This window comes from Pan troglodytes, chromosome 23 (genome assembly GCF_028858775.2).
Source record: "Pan troglodytes isolate AG18354 chromosome 23, NHGRI_mPanTro3-v2.0_pri, whole genome shotgun sequence".
Lineage (NCBI taxonomy): Eukaryota > Metazoa > Chordata > Mammalia > Primates > Hominidae > Pan > Pan troglodytes.
This window is the reverse complement of record NC_086016.1, coordinates 46,245,135-46,257,181: the sequence shown is the minus strand read 5'-3', so window position 1 is coordinate 46,257,181 and position 12,047 is coordinate 46,245,135. Positions and strand designations below refer to the sequence as shown.

The 12,047-nt window shown below is 47.2% G+C and overlaps 1 protein-coding gene across 2 annotated transcripts in view; it reads left to right on the top strand.

Moving 5' to 3' along the window:
- SHISAL1 (shisa like 1) overlaps positions 1 to 10,173 on the top strand; it is an 87,568-nt gene extending 77,395 nt beyond the window's left edge. For both annotated transcript variants that reach the window (XM_016939362.4, XM_024352904.3), the window contains exon 5: positions 4,122 to 10,173. In XM_016939362.4, the coding sequence (XP_016794851.2) occupies position 4,122 (1 nt within the window). In that variant the 3' untranslated portion in view covers positions 4,123 to 10,173. The remainder of the gene's footprint in view (positions 1 to 4,121) is intronic.
- Positions 10,174 to 12,047: the final 1,874 nt, after the last annotated feature.

Here is a 12,047-nt window from a genome sequence, read left to right as displayed (position 1 = left end):
CCGTATATCCTTACTTTAGTTTTTGCCAACTGCACATGGAATGGGTTGAGAAAGGTGAATTGAAATGCACTAGGCCGGGCATGGTGGCTCATGCCTGTAATCCCAGGACTTTGGGAGGCCTAGGTGGGCAGATCACATGTGGTCAGGAGTTTGAGACCAGACTGGCCAACATGGTGAAATCTCATTTCTACCAAAAATACAAAAAAAAAAAAAAAAAAAATTAGCCAGACATGGTGGTTGAGCACCTGTTATCCCAGCTACTCAGGAGGCTGAGGCAGGAGAATCGCTTGAACCCAAGAGATGGAGGTTGCAGTGAGCCGAGATCGTACCATTGCACTCCAGCCTGGGCGACAGAGTGAGACTGTCTCAAAAAAAAAAAAAAAAAATGCACTAATACTAGCATACTCTGCTTTTTCTCCCTAAATTTCCAGTCTTGCTCTATGAATATTGAGGCTATGCTATTTGGTATATGAACATTCATTACTGTTAGATCTTCATGGTGACTCTCATCCTTCACCCTCACACAGTGCCCTTCTTTTTTCTCATTCAGTATTTTTTGCCCTGACTTCAGCTTTGTCTGATATTAAGATTATGACCCCTGATTTATCTTCATTTGCATTTGTTTGTTATGCTTCTGTTCATCCTTTTTAAAAATTATGGTAAAATGCACATAACATTTATCATTTTAACCATTTTTAAAGTATACTGTTCAGGGGTATTAAGTACTTCTCACTATAGTGCAACCATCACCATCATCCCTCTGTAGAACTTTGTAGAAATCATCTGCCCTTTTTTTTTTTTTTTTTTTAAGATGGAGTCTCACTCTGTCACCCAGGCTGGAATGCAGTGGCGTGATCTCGGCTCACTGCAACCTCTGCCTCCCGGGGTTCAAGCGATTCTCTTGCCTCAGCCTCTTGAGTAGCTGGGACTGCAGGCACCCACCACCACGCCCGGATAATTTTTTTGTATTTTTAGTAGAGACGGGATTTCATCATGTTGGTCAGGCTGGTCTTGAAATCCTGACCTCGTGATCTACCTGCCTCAGCCTCCCAAAGTGCTGAGATTACAGGTGTGAGCCACCACGCCCGGCCCTGCCCATCCTTTTCTATGAAACCTTGCTGAATCATTCTACCTTCAGTGCCTTTGTTTGTGATCAGTCTTTTTTTTTTTTTTTTTAAGCAAGTGTGTATGGCTCATTAACATTTACTGATATGGCAGATGCATTTGGTCTTAGTTCTGTCATCATTGTTTGATAGGCTTTCTGCTTTTATAGTTTTGTGGGGGTTTGTCAATTTTTACCATATGGTCTCTGTTGTCTTTGTTTTATTTTCTGTGTGTATGTCTTCTAGATAATTTGGAAAGCTGTGTTTTTGATCCCATGGTTATCTTCATAATTATAATATGACATGATATCTTTAATCCTTTTATTTCTCTAGACAACATTTATTTTCTCCCTACTGTGAAAAGTATCAAAATTAGAATATTTCTACTTCCCCTCGTCTTGTCTCCCTGCTATCAAGTTATTTTAGTTGACTATATTTTTTGTTTACCTTGATGCCTCTAATTTTAAACTTCTAAGCAATTCTTTAGACCCCCAACTATACATGAATATGTCATAGTTTACTTATATTACCTCCCTGCTTCTCATCTCCACCCCTCCAACTTTTTATTATTTATGCCAGTTCTCTGTTTTGCTTCATTCTTCTCTGTGATGGTCATAATCTTTAGATTGGCTGCAATAGTCCTACAGTTACACAGATTCTACGCTCCTTGCTGGCACTCTTGGCAGGGCTCCATTGATAATTTCTCTTCATTGCATTTGTTATGCTTCTGCTCATCCTTTTTATGAATTGTGGTAAAGTGCGCATAACATAACATTTACCATTTTAACCATTTTTAAGTATACGGTTCAGGGGCAATAAGTACCTTCTCACTGTAGGGCAACTGATATGGTTTGGCTGTGTCCCCACCCAAATCTCATCTTGAATTGTAACTCCCACAATTTCCATGTGTCATGGGAGGAACCTGGTGGGAGGTAATTGAATCATGGGGGCAGGTCTTTCCCATGCTGTTCTCATGGTGAATGAATCTCACCGAATCTGACGGCTTTACAAATGGGAATTTTCCTGCACAAGCTCGCTCGCTCTCTTTGCCTGCCACCATCCACATAAGATGTGACTTGCTCCTCCTTGCCTTTTGCCATGATTGTGAGGCCTCCCCAGACATATGGAACTGTAAGTCCAATTAAACTTCTTTTGTAAGTTGCCCAGTCTTGGGTATGTCTATTAGCAGCATGAAAATGGACTAATACAGCAGCCACCACTGCCATCCATCCACAGAACTTTTAAAAAAATCATCTGCCCATCCTTTTATAGTAAACCTTTCTGAATCATTCTTGATTTGCCTAAGGGTATCCTTAATAATTTTTTTAAGAAGGGGTCATGGGAACTTTAATTCAAAAATATGTTCAACATGTTTTTCTGTTGACTTTATTCTTGAAAGATGGTTCATTGGGCTTTAAATTCTTGGTTTATTCATTCATTTGACAAATATTTATTAAGCCCCTACAGTATGCCAATTACTGTTCTAGGCCCTGGCAATGCAGTGATGTGTAAAACACACAATCACCTTAACCCTCTTTTAGCTAACTTTCTATTTGGGGAAGACAAACAATAAACTATTCAAGTAAGTACAATAGGTGGTATGCTGGATAGAGGTGTGTGCTATGGAGAAAAACAAAGCGGGTGATGGAGAGTACCTGGACCTGGCTTTGTTCTATGAAGCAGAGGAGATGGCCCCACAGAATCTCTCACCCTTAGCCCCTATACACATTCCCACTAATGCAAAGGGTGGAGAGTAGGTTCTGCCTCTTGGCGTATCACTCACTCTGGGGAGGTGGGCTTTGCTGGCTTGGTCGGAGCCACTCCCTTGACTTCTCCATTTGGTTGAAGATGGTTTATCAGTTAAGAACACTCACCAGATGCAATTTACGCAAGTAAAAGAAATTCAACTGCAATGGTATGGAGGGGGCAGTCCAGGGCTGCCACCAGAACCAAGTTTCTGCCTGCTTTCTACTCCACCTGTGTTAGTGAGCGTCTTTCATTCTCATGCATGCAAGATAATTCATTTCCCCCTGGATTCATGTCCCCTTCCCAATAGACTCCCACTTACACAGCATTAGCCAGACTGGGTCATGTGACCACTCCTGCTTGCAAGGGAGTCTGGGAAGGTAAGTATTTGTGACTGGGCAATTGCTCTTATAATAGACACAGGGCAGTGGGGTTCATGCTGCTTTCCACAGATGGAGTCTGTATTTCTTTTCCTCATTGTCTTGTTTGCAACTTGACTCTGCCAATCAAAGCTATAAGTAAGTGCCCCGCAGATCTGTTTCCACACTGTAGATCTTGTTCCACTGGTCTCCTGGCTTTTCCCTATTCCAGGAGCACCTTGGTCTCTTCTTTATAGCTTTGTATGACATGGTCATATATTAGTGCCATTCCAAAATACATAATGGTTTTTGTCAATATGAATGGTATCTGTATCTGTGTTTAATATTTAGTTTGTTATAGCAATGGTGACCATATAATTTATCAGCCAAATCAGAATACTTTTGAGGATAAAAGGGGAACAACATTAAAAATTATGTCAGAACAAGTGTTAACTGAGACTGTCCCAAGCCATGACATATAATTACCCTAGTAATTGCTGAGGTCAATGCACACTGCTGCATTTTATAAATTGATCTGATGTCTTATAGGTTGACTATTATACCTCTATGTCTGCACTCTCCATTCTACTAATTAACCTGTTGATTCTGTTAAATTTTCTATGTAAGTTATCCACAATTAACTGTAATTTTGGTTCTTCTATTCCAGTCTTATTCTATGCTTATTTTTCTTGTCTTATTGCATGGGCCAGAGCTCTAGTACTATATGGAGCTATAATGATAGCAGACATTTTTTTTCTTTCTTCCAGTCTTAAAGTCACATGGTTCGCAATGTTCAGAAGACAAAACCCACATGCTCAGAGAAAACCTGGCTTCTTCCGGCACTGAGGCCAGAGAGAAATGTCCCCATGGAGGAGACACCATGTGATACTTTTTCTCCTTGTATTTCCTCCAGAAAACGCTTTTGCTGTGCCTCAGGATGGGGGAGATGAGATCTGAAGCACCCGGTGCAGCCTCCGAGAAGAACAACTTCTACAGAGATGCCAGGGACAGCCGAGGTAGCGGCGGTGGCAGAGGAGGAAATGCTGCCTGTGCCCAAAGCCCCCTTCCGTGGACTTCTAAGATTAGGAGCAAACTCAGGGGTAGGGGCTGGGGCTGCAGGGGAGGGGATTCTGAGCCACCTGTCCGCAAGCAATAGTCCTATTTTGGGCTGGTGGCTTCTGAGAGGTGACTCATTGTGGACTCAGGATGACCAAGACAAAGCAACTCTGGCTAATTCCAGCCAGGAGGATTGAGGCCTGTGAGTTATACCCGTGGTTGAAAACCGAAGCTTCCCTTGCCCCTGCTCCCTCCAGTAGTGGCCCCTTGGGGCTATTTGTGTCAGAATATTGAATGTGCGTGTGTGTGCGCGTGTGTGATTTGGGGTGTTCTTTTTGTTTGCTTGGTTGGTTGGTTTTTTATTAGGGCTTCCCCCCTCAAGTTCTCTGATGGGCATGAGTCACCCTCTGGCTGGGGGTTCTCATCCGTGTCAATGTCCGAGCCGCAAGCTTATTGCTAAGCACAGGGTACGGCCCCTCTGTGTCTCGGGGAGCACTGGGGATTTGAAAATGCCAGTCAGGGTTGTTTCTTACAGAATTCGTTCCTGTAACAATAGTAATACTAAGGGATGCATCTCAGGCTGACCACAGGGCAGGTGCCAAGTTAAGTGTTTTCATGCACTCTCTCTCTCACCACCTGGGAGGCAGGTATGATTAACCCCCTGCAGAGAAAGCTCACAGTGGGGAAGCGGTGCCGGAACCCAAAGTCCAGGCTCCAACTCCCTGGACGTGACATGCTCGCCAGCCAGGGTACGCCCTACACAATGCTGGGAGCATCTCCTTGATGCCTCCACCATCACCGCCTGGAGCGCTGATCCACTCAGCACATTCTGGCTAAGCATCTGCTGTGTGCCAGGCCCCGTGCTGGGCAGTGATGGGAACGAAAGATGAGTTAGATCTCATCTCTGCCCCCGGGGAGCCTCCCATCTGGTGGGAGACACAGACACGTGGATCTTTGCTGGAAAGGGTAACAAGGCCATGGAAACCCAGGCAGGAGGGTTCTAGAAATCCATCCACTTTCAAGTAGGACTTCCATGCCCGTAACATCCACCCACCGAGCTAATCACCCCCACTCCTGCCCCGCTGCCCTGGGGCACCTATGAGATGGCATCACCTAAATCATCACAGACATCTCCAAAGGCCACGCTGCCAGTGTAGACACACTCATTCCATGGGTGTTAGTGATACCAAATCTCCCCCAGCTCTTAGCTCGGGAGGCCCTGCTTGATAAATGTGTGTGTCCTCTGATCCAGTTTCCTCATTTCATCAGACCTAGTGTTCTCACACTGACCACCCATCCATTCACCAGACACGACAGTGAGCAAGGCAGGTCCCTGCTCACTGTGCTAGCTTTCTAGCTGGGGCAGGAAGACAGTGAAGAAGGAAGGTGGCAAAGGCAGTGAGTGCTCTGCTGGGAACTCAGTTCGAGGGACACGTGAGTGAGACCCTTGTGGACCTGGGGTGGTCTGGGAAGGCCGCCTTGAGCAGATGATTGAAGCCCAGATTTGAATGACACACAGGAGCCAGTAATGGGCGTTAAAGATAGGAAAAGAGCATTCCAGGCAGAAGGAACGGCTAGTGCAAAGATCCTGCGGCAGCCACAGGCTTGGTGGTTTCAAGGAAGCACAAGAAAGCCAGGTGGCTGGGGCCCCAGAGGGAAGGCAGAAGGAGATGAGGGTGATAGTGCCCAGCTCCGGGCTCTGCTGTGAGTCAAGCTGCGCAAACACAATGTCCTGCCTTTGGAAAAGCAGCACAAACTTGCTAGGGCATAAAGCATCCTCCATTCTGCCTGGCTGTCCATCCTCTCAACAGCCCCATGAAGAAGGGGCTCTCCCCATTTTATGGACAAGAAGACAGACTCAGCTGGGTCAAGTGGCTTGCCCAGGATCACACAGGTCGGCTGTGGAAGACCCAGGCCCCTGGCTTCAGTCTTTGGGTCCAGCTGTCTCCTCCAGGCAGTGCTGCCAGTGTCCAGGCATATGGCTTGCCAAAGTGGGAGAGCCTCTGCTTGGGGTCTCGCTTAGAGAAAGGAATGGCTTCCTCTCCCCTGATGTGAGCCGTCCTAGGGCCATGTTGCCGTAAGGGGGTGCACAGCCTGTCCACTAGCCCAGCTGCGGAAGCCACAGCTGTGTCCCATGTGCAGTGCCTCAGAAGGCAGAGGAAGCCTTGAGGTGGGGGCCCAATACCCAGATTCTGACATCAGCTCTGCCACTGAGAACAGCGTGACCTCAGGCAAGGTCTGTTACCTCAGTTTCCCCATCAGTAAGAGGAAGGAGTCAGATGGGTATTTAAGGAGTTTGCAACCCTCGTGTCCTGCTGTCCTGGACGATGCTCTGTAGGTGCTTCCTCTGCCAAAAAGGAACTGGTGGCCTTGCCTCCCTCTCCTGGACACCTGGGGTCAAAGGTCACTGCCAAATAGATCCCCTGGGGTTCACCTCAGCATCCCTTGAGATTTACAACCACCTAGGAGGACATTCCTCCTGCCTGCCCCCCTCCCCCCAAGAGGTCTTTTCAGGAATAACTGAAAAACCCATGGGGTTTGTGGTCCTGCTGCTCTGCCAAGTCCCTCTTGGGCAGCTGGGCTGAGGACTGGAACATTCTGTGGCAAGCAGGAGGCCTCAGCAGAGATCACCAAGACCCAGCACACCTGGTACAGACAGCCTGCGGCAAAGGCAGGTGCAGAGTGCCACGGCATCCTCCTTCCTGCAGGTCACCCCCACGAGCCACTTAACCTCTCAGAGCCTCTGCTTCTCACCTGTCAAGTGTGTGAGGTAGGGTACCAGGCAGCCACGGTACTTGCTGTCTCACAGAGGAGCCGACAGGTGAGAACAGTGTGCATGTGGGTGTGAACACTCAGTGTGGAAAGCAGGTGTGTGTGTGTATTCAATCCCCCAATGGTGTCAAGGGCTCCTCAAAATGCCATGCGTCCCCAGGTCATTGTGATAAACACTGTCCCCATCCTGCTGTGGTTGTGGCTGGCAGGTCCCTCCATGAGTAGAGTGTCCCTGAGAACAAGCTGGATGCAGGGTAGTGACGAGTTCAAGCATAGCTAGAGTTACTGTTTTTTAGCAACTCAACATGATTTTTTAAGCTGCCTACTTTTACTTTTTACTGTGAGCTTCTGTCCATCACCATGTAATTTGTAATAATAATAATACAAAAAGAAAAACGAGAGAGAGAAGAGGACAAGATGTCCACAGAGGAATCTGCATTCGAGGCTGTTTGCAGAACTACCGCGTTTGTAAGGACTGTTTCCCACTGGGAACTGTGTGTCATTAATGAGCAGTTTTATGCTTTCCCTCTCATCTGTGTACAGTGTGATTGTTGTGTGTTTCAGAATCTCTATTCAGAACCAATAGCTGGTAATGCCTGCTGGCTCGCTGCCCTCAAGTTAGCCTCTGAACGTGCCCTGCACCTAGAGAAGCAGCCTGCTCACCCGCCTCGCCTGGCTGCTCCAGCGGCCAGGCCAGCCACCTGACCATGACCATTGCTGATGTGCAACAGGCCTTAATTGAAAAAACACAAGTACATACATGCACATGAATACATGTGTGCACACACAACCAGCTGTGCATGCATGCACATGTGCACACACACACACAGGTGATTTCACAGGTAGATCTGGTCCCTCTTGCTGTCTCCAATGCTCTAGAAAGCAGCAAGTAGGCAGCTGACAGTGTTCCCAGGGTGAGTGGCATCTCCCCTCATCATCAGAAAGATTCAGTCAAATTTTGGCCCAGAGCTGAAGAGAAGGACTTGGGAATGTCAGGGAAAACATGACAGGGATAGGGGTTAACAGGCTTCTTTGGCCAGGAGATGGTTTCCAGTTCACCGTCAACCCAAAAGCTCTCTTCAGGTCATGGCAAACAGACCAGGGCTGTGGGTGTGGCTGTGCCTGGCACTGACTCCCCTACAGGCCGCTGTCCAGGTTGGCTCAGTATTCCAGCTGCCATCCCCATGCAGGCCCCTCCGCTGGCTCGGCTGCTTTCACAATCACCATGTCTGTATGTTAGAGACTGTGCCATTCAAGGAGACGGGGTCCCCGGGGGTGCAGACTTGTAAAATTTTTTAATTTTTCAACTTGGCTGAACTGGTCCCCATCAACAGGAAAAGCCTTCAGAAGTGAATTTACAGATTTCTCCCATGTTTGAAATTAACATAACATGAACCCAGGAGGCAGAGCTTGCAGTGAGCTGAGATCACACCAGTGCACTCCAGCCTGGGCAACAGAGTGAGACTCTGTCTAGGTAGGTAAGAAGGAAGGAAGGAAGAACAGACCTGGATGGAGTTATTGGGAACATGTCTTATCAATGTTGAAGGGCCACCTATCACTGCAGGGAGACATCCACGTGGGTTGTTTTCGTCTGCTGTGAAAATCTAGGGTTGGAATCATGGAAGCAAACTGCAGGAATTCTTAATCATCCTGCTCACGTGGTGAGCATCAGAGGGTGTCTGCTTGGCCCCCACAGCACTGGGACAGTCAGAGAGGCCATGAGTGGATGACGCCCTGATCACTGCCCTTTGCAGCCCAGGAATACATCACTGGGCTGGGGCCATGCCCTGTGCCCTCTGGAAGACAAGCCTGCGCACTTACTATGTGCCAGATGCCATGCACAGTGCCCTAGTTCCTTGCTGTAGCACCAACACGTCCCACGCTGGTGCTTAAATGCACGCAAACAACTTTGGGGGCTGTGGCCCGAAAAGCTCAAATGTTAAAGTTAAGCAGTCAGGCAAGCTAGAAGAGGTGAGGAGCCTCCTAGAAAACTCATTCGATGACACGCGCTTCCCTCACCTATTCAGATACTTGCCGAGTGCCTGCCGCTTGCCTGGCCCTGTACCCAGGGCCCATCTGGGAGCCATTCCTGCTATAGCTGGGACCACTTGTGAAACGGCTAGTTGTGCCTAACAGACATGCTCAGATTCACAAAATGAATTCAGAACACTTACCTGTCCCACCCGTGAAAGTGACCTTGGAGGTGTCATTGCCCCCCACCACCCCAGTTTCTAGTCCAAGCCAACAGCTGGTGCTAGATAGATGCTTGATGAATGAGCAGATTTGACTGTTAGTTACTCTGTACCTAAAACTCCTATCTTTACATCAAAGCCCTGACAGATTTGCCTTTGGCAGACTGAAATCCAGGGCTGCTGCAGGGTTCACCTCCAGGAGGCACCATTCACGACACTGTCCCATAAATGGTAATGGGCTCCCAGGGATACTGTTTACATAGACTGCACTGAGAACGGTGACCCTTGGGTTTGTACAATGAGGTACCCTGTTGAATGACCCTAAACCAGCCTCCAAAATGTGCAGGATCCCACATTGGTCAGCGCCAACCCTGAGCACAGGATCTAAAACTATAGATGATATGGCCACCCTGGCCACAACTGGAACCAAGCTGGTGGCCCAAGAGAGAGCCTCCTCTTGGAATTGCATGTCAGTTTCTCATACGCAGTTTCTTCCTATTTTTCCCATTTCCCGTTTTAAAGCTAGTGGCATACCTCACAGTCAAATAACCAAGTGGTCAGTGTCTGGACAATGTGCAGTAACAAGGTGGGGGCTGCAAGGGTGAGAGGCTCAGTCACCTTAACAAGGCAGGAAACCTCCTACAAAAGGCTGATGTGTCGTCCCCAGGGCCAGCTGGACAAGGGCATGCAGCACAGGGGTAGGGGGATGGAAATATTTTCTCTCCCGTAAACTCTGACTTCATGTGAGCAGGCATGGGGTCTCCCTGAGAGCTGATAACCGGGAAAACCAAAACCAATAATATTCCTAATAATAATACTAGAATGTAAGAATAATCATGTGTTTTTCACTGACCGCTGTTGCTCTGCTTTTGTCTTTATATACAGTAGTTTTTATAACAATGTCCCTAGGTTTTAATAAAGGAGTGTCATGTCAACTGTTCCCTAGATTGACGTTTGCTTCAGTGTTTCAAAATGAGCTCAAGGGAACCTGTGCCCGCATAATTTGTCACTCTTTTGGGGCGGGTGGAGGACCAGGGGCTGGGGTCCCAGCCAACGTGGTGTTAGGGGGAGCTGGGCACACAAGTCCATCCTGAACACTCAATGCCAATGGCAGGTGGATGCCACCTCCAAAGGGGCAGGGGCAAGGTCAGAGAGGAGTGACAGAGCCCTGAATCTGGCACTAGCACCCAACAAGACAGAGCTGAAAGCTCATGGAGGGTGGGGGGGCGGGCATCACTGCAGATGGCATGCCATCCGTGGCCCCTGGTGTGACATGCCAGGTGCCTCTTTTTTGTCATCTCATTGGTGAGGGGACAGAGTAAGCTCCTTTAATGAGCACTGTGCTCCTGAAAAGCTACCATCCCTCACGCTGGGACCGTGTGTCCTTCCCGCTGGACACAGAGTCAATTCTGGCCCCACCTGCCAGCAGGAGGAGTGAGGATGCAGGAGAAGGGACAGGCTGCACCGTGGAGAAAAGCCGCACCAGGCCTTGCAACCCAGTCCCACTTCACCTGGGGCCCAGAGGCCCCCCAACACCTGAAATCTGATGGTGGGGATACCAGACTGCTGGCACCCCCAGACAATGGATGGTGGCAAATACTATTTTCCTCCAGAGAGGTCTCATCATCCGATGCTTCAGAATATTTCTGCCAACAATGTATCAAATGTATCTTTCCTGGCACACAATCAGAGATCACCAGGTACACAAGGCAGCAATGTGAAGAAGCAAGGGAGGCACAAGGATTAGGAGACAGGCAGAGAGGCTACAAGCCCGGGAGCAGTCAGACACGTGTCTTCACACAGCCACACTTACTGTGCTCCAAATACATAAAATCACATCTGAAACCCATAAAAAAAAAAAAAAAAAGATACAGGAAATTTTTTAAAGAGCCGATTAGAAACTGTAGAAATTTTTTTTAAAGTACATAATAACCCAAATTAAGGTCTCAGTAAATGAGTTTAAAAGCAGATTATATAAGACAACGTGGTATTGGCAAAGGAACAGACAGACCAACGAACAGAACAGACAGCCCAGAAACAGACCCACATAAAATAGTGACCTGATCTTTGACAAAGGAGCAAAAGCAATAGAATGGAGGAAAAAATAGTCTTTTCAAAAAATGGTGCTGGAACAACTGGACATTCACGTGGAAAAATACAAATCTGGACAGAGACTTTACACTCCACAAAATTAACTCAAAATGGATCATAGACCTAAGTGGAAAAAAAAAAAAAAAACTGCAGAACTCCTAGAAGATAATATAGCAGAAAATCTAGATGACCTTGGTTTGGCAATGACTTTTTAGATACAATACCAAAGACACGATCTATGAAAAAAAGAATTGATAAGTTGGACTTCATGAAAATTAAACATTTCTGTTCTGTGAAACACTACCAAGAGAATGAAGAGACAAGCCAAAGAACGGGAGAAAATATTTGCAAAAAGACACATCTGATAAAGGATCATTGGCCAAAATATACAAAGAATTCTTAAAACTCAACCATAAGAAAACAGAGCCAGGCACAGTGGCTTGCACCTGTCATTCCAGCCATTTGCGAGGCTGAGGCAGGAGGGTCACTTCATCCCAGAAGTTTAAGACCAGCCTGGTAGCTACAGTGAGACCCTGTCTCAAAAAAGAAAACAAGCTGGGCATGGTAGCTCACGCCTGTTATCCCAGTACTTTGGGAGGCTGAGGCGCGTGGATCACCTGAGGTCAGGAGTTCGAGACCAGTCTGACCAACATGGTGAAACCCCATCTCTACTAAAAATATGAAAAAAAATATATATATATATATATGTATATATATATATACATATA